At 38.7% G+C, this 15,993-nt stretch overlaps 1 protein-coding gene across 1 annotated transcript in view; it reads left to right on the top strand.

Moving 5' to 3' along the window:
• Window positions 1–15,013, top strand: part of INO80C (INO80 complex subunit C) — a 31,913-nt gene extending 16,900 nt beyond the window's left edge. The window contains exons 2-5 of the mRNA XM_082293161.1: window positions 3,569–3,679; window positions 6,603–6,714; window positions 8,403–8,470; window positions 12,754–15,013. Of these exons, the coding sequence (XP_082149287.1) occupies window positions 3,569–3,679; window positions 6,603–6,714; window positions 8,403–8,470; window positions 12,754–12,885 (423 nt within the window). The 3' untranslated portion in view covers window positions 12,886–15,013. The remainder of the gene's footprint in view (window positions 1–3,568; window positions 3,680–6,602; window positions 6,715–8,402; window positions 8,471–12,753) is intronic.
• Window positions 15,014–15,993: the final 980 nt, after the last annotated feature.

Genomic DNA, 15,993 nt, shown 5'->3' on the forward strand with positions numbered 1-15,993 from the left:
TATTGAATTCCCCATAAAGATTGTTTACAAGATCAGTTAAAAGGAAGCTTTAAAGAAGCTTTTGAGCATTTCAGCCCATGGTTGCACCTTCTTTTTAGCCCCACAGCAAAGCATTTGGGATTATCCCAGGAATCTGAGGGTGAGGGAGTTAGCTAAGAGAGCAGCTTGGTAGGGAAAATGTGCTGGGGACGGGCTGTGGATTGGGCAGGAAGGGGAAGTTGCCCCACACGTGACTGTGGGTTACAGCACACATTGAGCAGAGCATGTTCCCTGGTGACAGACACTTCCTCACTGTGCTCACAACACCACCATCACTTCACAGGACTACAAAGGGTATTTGAATTCTTCCTGTTTGTTTGTCCCAACACATGACAGTGAAGAATGAACTGTCTTCCAATCTAAACGACCAAGAAAACAAGCACATTTGGGAGAGATTTGTTCAACTGATGTTAAAAGTTAAAGATTACCTTTACTGTGCAGTAATTGTTCACTGAGGAATCTCTTTTCAGGCTGTGAATAATGGTTTGTACTATCACTGTATTATTCACTTTCAGGAAACATGTGTTTTGCAGAACGAAGGTAGATCCATATCCCCTGCCTTTAAAAAACTTTCAGAAAACAAACCTGAAAAATTACATGATGTTTCCTATGCTTTAAATCCTTATGTTCAAAACACAGGCCAAAGAGATTTGTAGATTCTGGAGGCACTTGCAGTTTGTGGCTATAAAGCTGCAGAGGATATCAGCTGAGACTTCTGCAGGCTGCACAGGAAGAGCTTTTCAAAGCTCTGTACTGCCAGAGCTCATGCTTCTGTGCAATAGCACATTATTCTGGAAGCAGTGCTTCTGCTCAACTCTTTAATGTTTTTCCAGAAAGAAAGCCACATTAGCTGAGTGTCTCTCTGCCACGGTCCCACTGCTAAAAATCAGAGTTTTCATACAAGCAGTGCTGAGTGAGGGAACTGGCATGCCTCTAGAAAAAAATGTACGTCTTTATCTCAGTTGCCATCATTTAACTGGAATCACTCAGTCTTATTTGCTTCCCAGTCTGTCACAGGGCTCTGACGACATGGTATCAGCTGCATACCCCACTGGTATGAAAGCTGCTTTACAGCCCTGCACACCAGCCTGCACCCTTTGCCTTGGAGAGGAAGCCACTGCTCTCAAATTGTCCATGATAGATCCGGAGGCTACTGCTGGAATTATGTCTCACTGGTACTGGAGAATGACTTGGGCAATCCCATGAACCCAAACAGCAGCAGTTGCTGCTCCAGATCCTGCTTCCTCTGCCACCATGCAAGGGATACTGGCACCAACAAAATCAACATCTGTCCTGTAATGAGAACTAGCCCAACTCCTAGCAGCTCAAGTACCTGAAATCCCTTAGGGGCTGGTATGGAAAAGAAATGACATGTAGTATTTACATTCAGGAATCGTCCTGCCAGGAACAATTCCTTACTTTCCTTCCCACTGCACCAGCAAGATTAGCACTGAATCCACAAAGAAAAAAAAGCCACTGAAGACAGTGACTATAATATATAAGTATATCCAGCTGCAGAAATAACAGACTGTATGTATAAGGAAGTCTCTTCCCCTTTACTATTTAACTATTTTTATTTGCTGAGTGTCAAAGTTATGGTTTTGAGATATTGTTGAAATGCTACTCAGAGCCTGTTTCACAGAAACCAGAATACTTAGGAGAAGATCACTGAAGGGGCAAAAGTGATAAAGTAATTATCTGTAGAACTGAATTTAAAACCAACCAGATGGTACCAAAGAAAAGGCAAGAATGCTTTGAAGAATAAATCTGAGTGCTGATTCTTCCACTTAAGAGAATTTACACTGATAATGAGCAGTATTAGAGATAATGAATTCATGAAAAATAATCTTGTATCTCAAGCCTTGTCTTTCTCAAGACTGACTAATGTTTGCTGCAGAAATCTGAAATGATGGCAGCGTGCATGTGCAAGAATATACTTTGAAACCTAGGACCTCTGTATTAAGCCACTTTACTCAGGATGGATGAAGATATTTTCTCTGCTCACTGCCACATAATGTACATGTTTCTAAACATCTATCTGCATTTCTTCTGTTTCTCTGACAGTCACTGCCTTTTAATGTCTGTCCTCAATGGAAGAATCAAGTTTAAGCTACAAGCTTCAGTGTTGCCTCTTCTGATGTTATTATGCCTTACCCCTGTAATATGAATTTACAGAGGACTGAGTGTTGTTTTGAAAATAGATTATTTCTATTAGTAGATTTGATTTTAGTAAGGCACTAGAAACACTGCTTTTTTACTTTATACTTCCAATATTTAAGACCTCGCTTTGCTATGTTGAAAACAGGCACCGTAGAATGACGGAAGTATTTCCCCTAAGAAGAGTTCAGCTCTCCCAGTCCCTAATCCTGTAATTACTTTTGCATGTATTAAGAGTAAAAACACTTCCCTTGTAGTCACATGGAGAAGGATATGCTGAATCATGGCCTTTGCTATATAGTCTCAGTTCGTAGAGGTCCTCCCATAAGCCACAAATAATAACAAATTTCTCCTACTTGAATATGTATTGTATCAACACAAAAGTTTTTTACAGGAAAACGTTTTTTTTCCCCCTACATATTATCTCTCTGAAGGTAACATAAAAGAACACTTTAACCATCCGCTCAGTAAATATTGATTTAGCTTTTAGCCAAGCTTTTAGTTCTCCAAGTAAAAAAAAAATCAAGGTGTGAATTCTTATTGACTAAACTGCCATACTCAGTGGCAAAATTTGCACTGGCTTTGGGGTAGATGACGATTTCAAAGAAACATTTATATATGTAGCATGGGCTAGTTCTGGTAACGCAGAGATTTATGGGCCACTAACAAATTTGAAAAAAACCCCATAAACTCAGCCATGTAGAATTATCAGAAATTGCTTAGACTGCCACACAACTTTTTTAGCTTTCCAGTCACACACATCTTCCCCAACTGCTCTTCCTGCTAAATAAATAAACAAACCATAAAGAAAACCTAGAAAACACCAACTAGCATCCATGAAGATTTTGTGAAGCTTGTGTATAAAAATAATATATAATTAAATACTTTTTCTCTCAGTCCTCACTCAAGCACAGCTGGCACCAAGGATGAAAAATAAAATGATTAATCAGTTTTTCCTTAGAAAGTTGATGAAAAACTTTCTTAAAAATTTGATATATTCCTGTTAATACTTTATACAGAACATTCTAAATCAGATCCAGTATACATTTTTTCTGTTTTGGGTTGCCCATGCTGTCTTGCACTTTATAAAGTGAGATGAGATGGCTTTCATTTAGACTGCAATAAACCCTATGTGGCTTTTACTCAGTGGGCTTTGGCCACTCTATTCCCCTCCTCCCTTTTGTGTGTGAGTTGTAAATTGATTGAGAAATACTCTGTTTCATGCTTCCCCATTCTCGGCATGCAACATCTTTAAAGATTCAAAAGAGATAGGAGAGCAAAAAAGGCAACAGGTAGGTAATACAGCAGATGGCTCTGTCTCCAGTTAAACTTGCTCAGAGTAACAAGCAGTAAGACTGTATTTTTTCTGCAGGGTGCAGGTGGAGAGGCTGTGAATGAAAATAAATTTCTGAACACAGACTCCAGCACAGGATCAGTGGAAACTACTGCCAAGCCGTTACCATTTAAAGATCCAAACTTCATCGTAAGTGTATTATTTTAACAATTTGAAATTCCATACTTTTCCCATAAAATGCTTACTAGGATTCTATTTAACCATGTTCCTAGTGTAAATATTAAGAAAATCAACTTAACAGCCAGATAAAAGGTTGACAATTTTTAAGAAATTCACCTCAATCCCTATAACATCATGGTCCAAAGTGCAGACTGTATTATAGCATGAAAATGACACTAGTCCAGAGGCAGAACTGTTATATTAAATTCTGGAACAGAGTGAGAAAACCTGTTAGGTGCAGGTAAGTGTGGAGGTTTTATGATATGGTATCTCACAAACTACCACAGCTAGAGAGGAGCAATTAATACTATGAATGTAGGAATCCCGTGTTTCACTTCCTAGTCAAGGCAGGCTGCAAAGCAATTGAGCTAGAAATTAGCCAGAGAGTCATTAGCAAATGGCATTTTGCACCTCTTCTGGTCCCTGAAACTCTTAACAGATTTGTGGTGTCTTCTTCCAATCATTGCTAGATTTAGAAGCAAAATGGTCTATGCTCCTGAGAAGTCTGGCCTGCCAGCATTCAGAGTCATGTAAACACTGACAGCTGATAAAATGCAGGCTCCTAAACACTCTGAGGGTTAGACTGGGAAAGAAGGTGAAGAAGATTAAGTTAGTAATGCTGGGTTTGTTTTTGATATCTTTTTATCTTGCTGTGCCAAGGCCAACTCATTGGCACACTTTACAAACGCTTTCTAGACAAGCAAACTTCTCAGACTGCTGGTCCTAAGCCAGTACTTAGAAAGAAGGATTTTATCCCAGATTTCTTTCTGTATGAACAAGATACAATATCCCACAGCACATAACGAGTAATTGGGCAATGCACAGCTCACTAAGCACAGGTTTGGCAGAGGGTATGAAATTAATCTCTAACATGTGAGTTGCTCTACATCTGCTTTGCAGACAACTTCAGCCATGAGAGGGGCATTCAAACAACCATATACTTTGCTCACTAATCCTCCAGCAAGCACCAGTGTCTTTGAGAAATGGAGCTTATTGCAAAAGCTCCTTTTGTGCCCAGAGGCATCCCATGTAGCTTCCACATAGGATATCCATGAGGCCCTGAGATGATTGTTCAGTTCTTAGAGGGATGTTGCCATTTCCAAAGAGGCAATACTAATGTCTGCATGCTTGAAATAATAATGAATGTACAGGGTCTTTGCCAACTGCTGCAGAAATAATAGGCATTTGTAATAAAAACCATGAAATTGTCCCCTCCAATACAGTAACTAATTTGAGAAGAAATGCATTGAGTGTTAATCAACATTTCATTGGTATGACCTGGTAGTAACAATTTGGATGGATTTTTGCATCTTTTCAGCCTAATTTGCCTTAAAAGGAAGAAAATAAATCAAATAATGTTTATCTCTGATATGTATGCCCAAGTTTGAACCATTAGCTCACTGCAGAGGATAGACTTAAGAGCAGAGAAGGAGGAAGAACTGACCTCTTCCTAAACTTTCTGATTGGAATTTACATCCCTTAGCAGTGGGGAAGGGGAAAAAGACTTTCTGACAGCTGTGTAGAGCAATAGCTGCTGTAGAGCAGTAGCTCCACCTGTCCTAGCTGTAGCTTTCTCTGAATTTTGCTTGGTTCATTTGTGCTTGGCAGTCATTGCCTTTTTATTGTAGGTGTGTGAGGTGATGCTCAGCCCCATTCCTAGGAGGCATAAGTTCATATAAAAACAGAGGTTGCTTTTGAGATTACTGAACAAAAAATCATTATGCAGTGATTTGGGGGAAAATTCATGCAATGAATTTGAATTAGTAGTGTGGTAGTACATGTAGTTTCATCTTGTGCTGTAGCAGTCACTATTATACAATGTTCTTTAGATGACTAAGGTGTTACCCCAAGAGCAGATATTTGCTTCTACATTTTAAATCAGATATCCATCACTAAAACCCAGTATATCATCAGCTCATGAGCAACTTTTCTGAACATATGTCTACTAAAAAAAAGCTTTCTCATTGAATCCTTCCTCCTATCATCCTCATCAATTTAACAGCTTAATTTATAAACATTTAAAGCAGAAGTGTGTTTACAGAACTTTGCCGAGTTTCAATGAGACTCATGGGGCAAATAATAATGAACAGAAATAACAACTCCTCAATTGTAAGAACATTTTCTTTTTCTGAAGTTAAGTTGTAAATCTGTGTCCTTTGATCATTTAGAAGCAGTACAGTGCGTTGTGCAGCTTCTGTCTCTGGAGGGACATAAATAAATTACTCTGTAGCAATCACATTTGATAACTGAGACTGCCATTATAGTACCTGTGGCAAGCCTTCCATTAGTGTACCTTTCAAAATGCAAAATTGTCTTGGCAGCCAACATTCTATTTATTATTCTTTTCTATTATTCTGTCTCCTAGCCTTTGAAAGAAAAATAAAATTTCCAGAAAATTTCTCATAGTGTTCATTACATTTTCCAAGATCAGTTGTGTTTTCTACAGTCATGGACAATTTGTAAAAGAGCTAGAGCTGCACCTGTAATGTGCCATAAAAAGGAGAGAGAAAATTTAGCTGTATAATCACAATTTTAGGAACAACTTCATAGTAATAGTAATAAGTTCTAATATGATAGGAAGTACATACAGAATCCTGTAATCTCAAGCTAAGCCTAACCACACTGATTTTCTATTTCCATGTAAAAAGCAGATTTTAATTTCCTTCAGTTAATCAGAAATGTAGAAGCTTTGACACAGTCCAAAAAGCTTTGTTTTTGCTTGCAGCCAAGATTAAAGTGTACAGTATAGTAGCCTGCTGATGAAATAAGTGAGAATAACAAATGGTTCATGACAAGATGAGACATATCAGAAAGATGATGAAATAGAAGTGTCATGCTCTGAAATAGTGTTCTTCATTTATTTTTTCTCTAAACACCATATTTTTAATTCTAGCACTCCGGCATTGGTGGAGCAGCAGCTGGCAAGAAGAACAGAACTTGGAAGAACCTTAAACAAATTCTTGCTTCTGAAAGGGCATTGCCATGGCAACTAAATGATCCTAGCTGTAAGCTGCTTAGACGCTTTGCGTGCATTTATAAATAATAGAATGCGCACAAATAACTTTCTTTAAAACTAACCTAAATTATTTCATCAGTGCATGCAGTATCCTGCTTGAACAGGGTCCAGTAGTACATTTAAGATTACTCCAGTCACACTCATTAGCCCTAAGTGGAAAATAGGGGGAGATAAATAATTTGGAGTATTGTGGCAAAGTTCAAATACATTTGGGGAGAGAGTTTAATAAGGAGAAAGTATTTTTCCAAACCAGGTCAGAAGCCCTTATTCCCATGAGGTTTTTGTCACCCTTTCACTGGTTAGGAGCTGCCTCCTCCTCTGTGTACAGTTCAGAGGTCTTTTGGTGGGTGGCTGCTGCCTGATTAGCTATATTTAAGTAATTTTCAAATAGTTTCTGCTAAGCCACATACCTGCAGTGGCTTAGACCCCAGCTCAAGCTTCCTATCCAGCTCCTTATCCTAGATTCTTGGGAGATTTAAATCCTACATCCTCTCTTTAGTGCAGCACAGCTGAAACTACACTATTAGCAGTGCTGATTAGCAGTCCTAGCTGGTTACATCTACAGGAGCAGAGTTATAGCAGTGGTCTTAATCTAGATATTCTTCAAGTCTACTTGTAAAGCAGGATACTATTGAATGTAGCTGCCAGCAGAATGCAATCCCCAGATTTTATTTAAGCAAATGGAGGCATTTCAAAACTGAGCATATGCATATACTTTTTGTCAGACTTGGTGCTTTATCCAAAAATAGCTTGCCATTTTTTGAAGTGTTTTAGATGCAACTGTTACAGAAAAATGCAGACTACTGTGTGTTCCTGGCTATTGTAACTGACAGTCTGCTGATTTTGCTATTTCTACTATGCTTTGTTTGCAACCAGAAATTTACAGGATTTTTTATGAGAAGGAGGGAAAAGAAATTCAGTTTTGTATTTAAAACCAGCTATCTGTGGCATTAGGATCTTTTGAATTATGAGATGATGAGTTAGAAATTTGATATGGATGGAGTGTTTGAACTGAACATATAATCTGAATGAGTTGCAAGGGAGATCAGGAAAGAGGAAAGAAATTAGTTAGGTACAAGATATTTTTATAAACATCCAAAATTGAGGATTTAACTACTTAAGCATACCAACTGTATCTTAAAAAATGTTTATGAATGATAATTGCTATTTAAAGGGTACCAAAGAACAGCAACTTCCAACCCTCAGTTTAAACATTCAGACCATTTTTTAGGTCATTGACTGGGCTTAAAGTGGTACATGCTTAAAGATTTAACTGATTTAAAAGATTACTTTGCTTTTCTGGATTATAGCATTTCAGAGCTGCAATCTTGAGCAATGTTTCATGGTCTGAACATACAACATGCATATGATAATGGCTATTCTTTGCGCGTGACTGACTGCAAGGAAATTCATTAAGACTTGGGAAGAAATGGACACATTTCAAATGGCTCTCGCATTTTCCTTTTGGGAAGGGCAGTTCTGCTTGCTGAACTCTGTTAATAGGTGAGCAGGATCAGGCTGTGATTTACAGTGCTAGCAGGCTAAATGTTTTCAGAGGTAATTCTGCTTCGTATTTCTTTGCCTTAGTGTTGCTAGCTAATAGAGACCTCAGAGAGTAGGTTTGTGTTGTAGAATATATATATAAGACACTGAGTTTATGCCTTTGTTTCTCTTTAGATTTTAATATTGATGCTCCTCCTTCCTTTAAGCCTGCTAAGAAATATTCAGACATTTCAGGACTTCCAGTAAGTATTTTTTTTTTTCCCTTCAAAATTGGCATCTCACCTTTCACAGTGAAGTAGTGCTGGTGCCTTGTTTTGTAAAAGATGTATATGCTGAGGTTCCTATTCAGACTTGGGCTTAATAATTATCTAGTGATTTAGGACCAAACCCCAAATACTGTCACTGCATCACAAAATCCTTAGGTTGCTAATAGATGCTGGGACAGACTAAATACCTTGTCCTGCCAAGCAGCTCCTATGACACAACTTTGTCACCTGTAGAATCTACATTGGTGCCCGTAATTTCTAATTCTTAAGATAGGGGCAGGAAAAGCTGGTAGTCCACAGTGTCCATGACTGTTAACTTTGCAATGTATACCCACAATGACTGAAACTTTCCATGCTGTTTGCCTGAGGCTGATTTATGTCATTGTATCTTATAAAAGAAGTTTTAAAAAGATGGCTCAGCAATTTTCAATAATGAGATTAGGCAAAATTTTATTGTTTGGCCCAGGTTAAAAAAAAAACCAACCTTGTTATCATTGCTCTCAAACTTTGCCTCAAACAAATCAGCCTGAAACAGACACTTGGCATAGACTGTTGAGAATTTCAAATACCCCTATGCTTCAGAGCTGGAAGTTGGAGTTTGGCAGATGTATAGCCTGTGTGTCACAGATGGGCTCTTTTACGTGTTTTTGTTAAAGAAAAAGGAGAAAGGAAAAAAAAAATCCCAAACCACATTTGACTTAGATACGGTTTGCACATCCTCCAGAAGGTCTTGGTAGTTACAGTTTGGTGCCTGAATTCCCCAAGGATTCTGTTGGCACAAACCAGGAGTAAAGTACTTGAATTCTGCCCAACAAACATTTTGTATCTGCTGCTGAAAGTGCTCCTATGTTACATGAATAATTTTACTTAAAACAGGTGTTAGTAACAGCATATCTTTTCACTTTTCACCTTCAATCGCCAGTGATTTATTTTTCAGAAGCCTGTGCATTTATTACAGTTGAAATCAATGGGAATGTTGTGTTTTGGAGTAAAAAAACGCTTAAGTAATGGTTACACTAAGTAGCTACAATAATGAAAACTTTGTGATGTCAAAGAGCCTTGCACAGAATTTCTGTGTCACTTCCCCCAGTTTAATCTGTTTCTCACGCATAGGGCACTAGCCCACCTTCACAGGCTTGATATCACCTCCTGGTACATATTTATTATGCTGATGCAGGTTAGCATACCACCTTGCATTCTGTACACTGAATTAGGCAAAAAGTCCTCATTAGGACACAAAATGGGTGAGCACTTAACCAAGGGCTGCCTTATAGTGGATATTTAGTGTAAGGCATCAAAGAATAGCTATAGCACCAGCTGTGTTCCTGCACATCCTACATTTGATCTTGATGTGGTAGCATGTTTTCTTAGACTTTATTTTTTAAGTAACACATTTAAATAAGGCACCTCGGGGGTGACATGTGTCCAGCCTGTGCCTGTGAATGTGGTTTGGAAAGGCAGTGAGTTGCTCAGATAAAGGCTGGTAACTCTTGGTGTTCAAGAGGGAGTGGGAAAGCAACATGTTCCTCACAGATGAACTGGCAGACAGCAAATGGAAGAGACTGCTTGCAAACCCAGGGAAGATAATTCCCTCCAGCCAGGCAGACCCTGCCCCATCTCCAAGGAACCAAATAATGCTTTCCAGCACTAACCTTTGATGTATTTCAAAACTAATCAGTCGTTGCACCTCTAGTGAGCTGATGATGCAGGGTATAGATGTGAGTGGAGGCCACATCCCTACCATTTCCATCAGTGATTTATGTACTATAACTGGTTTAGCTCAGTATAGATACTCTCTATACAAATCCATGTACAAATTCAGTACTGCTTTTGTTTTCTTTTCTTCTCTTTCCACTTTTTTTTTTTTGTTAATTTTGCATCCTCTAATTGCATTGTGAGTCATTTAGTATTTTACCTGGCCTGCAAGGTTTCTCCAGACTATGAAAAAATAACCATGTTTAAAAAAACCCCTTTTTTATTAAAATAGCTGAGACAGTGTGTCCTTTAAATTGCTAGGCTAGAAATGTTTCATAAGAAGCACTAAATATGCTTTCAAGATCTTTTCCTAGTAGGAGGATATGTGGGACAATAGAATATTGTAGAAATGTAGTATTAGAAAAATGTCCCTGTATTTTCTTTGTAAAATATAAAAGCATATGTGTAAGAATGTATTTTCTGTAGGAAAAGCTGGACTCCCCACGAGGGAAAAAAAAAATTCCTTAGCATTACCCATTTAGGGAAGAATTAAATTGTCTAGTAGGTACAAAAAGAGAAGTGTGTTAAAACATTCTCAATCAGCATACTTGCTCTTATATTAGATGCCACAATTAAATTCTACTGATCCCCTTCTCTTTCTGTGTGTAACACAAATGGAATTAAATTTACCAATGGTCTCAGCAGAGCAGCCAATTTATATTTGTAAGGCAGCCTAGAATTCTAAAGCTATTATCTACTGTATTGACACTGCAAAATAAACCTATTATTTCCAAACTTGCAAGATGAATATTTAGATATTTTAATGTGCAAAACAGAGTAATTTACCATAAAGCAGATTTAAAAAAAAACAAACCCAAACCTTCAAATGTTTATATTTCTCTTCCTTTTCTGAAAATGGATCAGCCCTGTTACTATAGAAACAGATTGAGATAGCTAGTTTATTGTATTTTAAGAGCATGTGTCTATGGTCTTTGATTTAGTTTTTAAACACAACAGAGTTTTTTCCTCGCAAAGTCATCTAATTCAATATTCTAATCTCTTTAATTGTTTCTGAAGTACTGGTAAAGTTTGTTTTCAGGCTGAAGCCATGGCATGAATGGCAGGTTACCATATATTAGTGTCTGCAAAGAGTACAGCCCAGTACATAGCACCTGAATGGTGAAGAGCAGCCATAATATTTTAAACCTAGATCAGTGCACAATACAAATTGCAGATACTGCTTGGTTACTTTATTACAGAATCATGCACGTTTGAAAAGCAGTCTAATTGCTTAGCTTTTTCTTACATGAGGCCAGATGTAAAGAGTGAAATGAAAGTAAATTTATACCTGCTGTAACCATGAAGTTACCACCAGGGATAAATTTACTCCTAATGTTCTAACTTTGCCATTTGTTTGGAACTTAATTGATGGCTTGAACTGTTAGCTGACTACATTTAATTAACCTAGCGGTGTTTCTTTGTAAAGAAAACTGAGCTACAAATAACACTAAATTTTCTAAGCCATATCAGACCAAATGATTAGCTGGATTGTTACCATGGTTGAGAGGTGCTTTCCAACATAAAAATGTAGAGAGTTCTGCACTACAGCTGTGTGGTGTGGGGGAATACTCCATCTCTTCCTGGCCTTTTCTACTTTTAGTAGCAATGTCTTGAGGGATTTCAACTGCCTGTGTCTTGCAGCCTGCCACCATCTTGTGCTAAAGAAAGGCACAGAAGACACTTTTGGAGCCTTGGCAGGCACTTGGTAATCCAGTGCTGAACAGGCAGGGATTGCCCTGGAGGCTGAAGGTGGAGGGGCAATGCCCTGATGCCTGCCTGCTCCCAGTGCAGCCTCCTGGCCTACCCCTGAGCTCAGCTGAGCTCCAGGTTTCTGCAGCAACAAGGGGAGAGGATAGAAGGAAACTGGCACTGCTCCCAGGCACCCAGGGTCCAAATATAGCAGGGGATGCAAGTGTAGCCCAGGGTGAGCTGGCCAGGCTGCCATCCTGAAAGCTGGCAGCTGGAGCAAACCACAACACTGGGTTCAAATCTCTTACCAGTTCAGTCACAGAATCATAAGCTGAGACTCCCTAGCTTTAAAAACCACTTTAAAGTAAATTAAAAGCTAAGTTCTATGCAGCAAGAGAAAGGCAGTCCAAAGCTATCAGAGCACCCATAATTCAGCCTCTTTGTGGGTAATTTATTGGCAGCAGCCTGACTCTTTGGAGAGCTGCCTTGAGAGAGACTGCACAAGGCACAGAGTTTCTAGGGTGAGTTTAGAGAGCTGAGGAATTTATTTTGCTCTGTGTCTTATAGGAAACTTCTCTCAGCCCTCTGTTATGTTTAATGCATTTCTAATGTGATTTTATAGGGGTCTGTTAACTTCTCATAAGTTCTGACATGAGGAGAAAGAAAAAAAGACTTGTGGCCACATGGTAGAACAGCAGTGCTGTTACTAGGAAGAGAAACTCACTGGTTTTTGGTCTTGTAATTGAGATACTTCTTTTACTGTTATGGTTAGAAATTTTATTTGAATAGTATCTCTAACATTGTTTCTTTTTCAGGCAAATTACACAGATCCACAGAGCAAGCTAAGGTTTAGTACTATTGAAGAATTTGCCTATATTCGGATGCTCCCTTCAGATGTGGTTACAGGATACCTGGCTCTAAGGAAAGCAACAAGTATTGTTTCCTGAGCAGACTAAATATTGTTGTATATTGCTTGTGAACAGTGCTCATTTGGAGTGTCATGATGGAAACTGACTGTGGGACTGAGGTTCTTTAAAACTATCCATGGATTTTTACATCTGGAAGTAGTTGATGATACATGCATTTGAAGAACATATGGATTTAATTTTCATAAATGCTGATATTTGTTAGTTTGCCAGTTTGTTAGCAATTTGGTTTGGTGAACAGAATAACTTAGACCTTAAGGATGTGTATCTGGACCATAATGTCTCATTTGTATTAATTTCTGTAAAGACAGGATTTCATCTCCACCCTGTATATTTTATGTACTACCCTGGCTCAGCAGAAACTGTCCTTTCAGTTAAGGAAAAGGTAACAAGATATCCAAATATCTAAACCTGCCTTACCAGATGTGCTTGCCACTTGGCTGTGAAGTTTGTCCCATCTGTAAAATGAGGCTAAAATACCCAGCAAGTGCTGCTGTTGTGATGACTTTTTAGGGTACCGTGGCACTGTGGAAATGAAGACCTTCACACAAATGTTTGTATTGAATTAACTGCCAACATAAATAAAGTTGGACTCAAACTTGCTTGTAAAATACCCTGATGAACACGTGTAACAGGATCTAATCAAATCATCTTGATCATTACACTTCTCAGTGTTTGAGTGCTTCATTTCACAACCTGACTATTCTTCTACCTTTCCTAGTTATTACAATATTAGTGCTAATTAGTATGAAAAAGTACCAATTTCCCAGACTTTAAAAAAAAAAGATGCTAAAAAGTAGGAGTTCCACTGTCCATTGGCATTCTGACACCCCGATGGCCTTCAGCAAGGCAAGACCTTCTGCATTAGAACACTGAACTTGGCACCATGAGACACCAAAAGAATAATTGAGAGCAACTGAACATTGTCACACTTTAGAAGAAGGAGACTGAAAGAGAGTTTGGACTCTTGCTGGGGGATGGCTGACAGCTACATGCCAATGTGCCAATGTAACAATGACCCTGAAACTAAGTCTAGGGGCAATGGGGCAGAGAGTTTTCTGCCCATTCTTTCTTTCTCTCCTCTTTCTTATGACAAGCTGCTGGTTTGAGGTCTTCCCACTTCTGAGTCTTTGTCCCTTAAACTCTTGCTAGGTTGTAATCTGGATTCCAAGTTCAGGCTCAACTGTTTCTAGCTCCCAGTCACACAGCCTTCACTCCCACACTCCATCAGCTGTCCTGCAGTGGTGGCACTAGAATTGGCTGCTACACAAGTTAACACTTGCTGTGGGGATGCTCTTTTCCCATGTGCAAAACTACCAAGTGGAAGACTTGTGCCATAGTGTGTTAGTCCTGGGGAGGTGAGGTGCTGATTAGGAGACAGCACTACTGACTCAGGAAGCTCCACCATGGACATCAGGATCTTGTGCAAGGCACACTCTTCTCTTTCCCAGCACAGGCAGCACACAGTAAGGACTAGTTAGTGTCTAAGTCGTGCTTTGAATGCACATTTCTATAGACATGATAATAATTAAGATAATTTTTTTCTGATTGAAAGAATAAATATGCAGAGTGTTATTAATGCTAGTTTAATTTCATCTCCAAAGCAGGAAAAACAATAATGGGATACTTTGTTTAATGAAAGTCGGTGGGACTCATTCCTCACTTTTTGTGATCTAATATTGCCAAAAACAAATTCTAAAAGTCTTTGACATGCTTACAATAGATCCTTCAAAGCTCTAGATATCTGATAATGCTACAACTGTATCACAGTACAAAAAAGAATAAGACAGGATATTTCTCTGCGTGCCAGCAAGCATCCAAGCCACATTCTCTTTGCACTGAGTTTTATAATGGATATTTTTAACTTACATTACATACTGAACACGTGTTTATAAGATAAGCTTAACGCTGATATGAAAAGGAAACACATAGAACTGCTGTAAGATCATTTTTGTTTTAAATAAGCAGACAGCAGCTCAGAAAATCGATTTCACAAGCTTGTTCTCTCCCACAAATATTTTTAACATTCTTTGGGAATGACTGTGTAGGAGCCCAGGCTCCTCCACTGCCAGAAGTGTTCCATGCACTCCTGCACTCTATATTAAGATGTTGCTTCTCAACTAATTTCTCCCATGAAGTGTTTATGCATTTCGTTTTCAAAATCTAAGAGTCTTTCTGAATAAATCTGCATCAGAAAAGCAAATATATCTTAAACTTGGCTAAAACATTAGTGACTCCTCTCAATGCTCTGTACCTGTATGATGGCTACTAGATTCCCTTTTCTTTTCCTTGTTTATTCCTTTGTTGGCTTTTTTTTCCTAGTCAGTAGTACCTCCCTTTTACTCATTAGGTTGTGCAGTGGTCAAGCCAAGAGTGATGAATCAGCCACCAGCACCATTCAGCATTACATCAATCAACAAGTTTACTGTGTGAAACAAACCAGATTTGTTTTAGCAGGAAGCTGAGGACAGAACAGATCTAGTGGCCAACATGTGCTGTGGTGTCCAGTCCTGATGCACTCCTTCTGAAAGCAGCACATGAACCTGCTGCTCTCATCAGTGCCTTCTATGAGAGAACTGAGCAGTACCTCCCTTGCTGTATATAAGAGAAAATATGGATGAGTGATAAGCTTATCTGTGCCATAGAGCAGTTTTAAAAAGTTTTATTGGTAGCTTTAGAAGAAGTGAAAATTGAGTAGTACATTTATATGTAAAAGTACTTACAGGATATTATCTAGATAAACATACATAAGTTGAATTTAAATTGAAAAGAGGACAAAAGAAAAGCATTTGAAAAGAGAAGTGGCAATGAATGCCATTTCAGACTTGGGGAGAATGTGTTTTGGCTAATAGCACTGCCATATCTCTAAAGCAGAAAGTCAGCAGTCTGTTAGAGTACAACCATTACAGGGAAGTATCACCTGAGTGCAGTACTTCACACAGACCATGGATGGCTTCAGCCTCACACACATTTGCACTGTGTTGTTCCCCTGTCATCCCCCTCTGAGGGCTTACAGCACACCAGTTGCTGAGCACCCACAGAAATCCCACTGACATTAATGAGAAGTGAGCTTGTCCAGCAACTCTCAAGGTGTGATCCAACTGGCAAAGCTTTAGCCTTCGTCTTTTT

Source organism: Coloeus monedula (assembly GCF_965178545.1).
Source record: "Coloeus monedula genome assembly, chromosome: 1".
In the NCBI taxonomy this organism is placed as follows: Eukaryota; Metazoa; Chordata; class Aves; order Passeriformes; family Corvidae; genus Coloeus; species Coloeus monedula.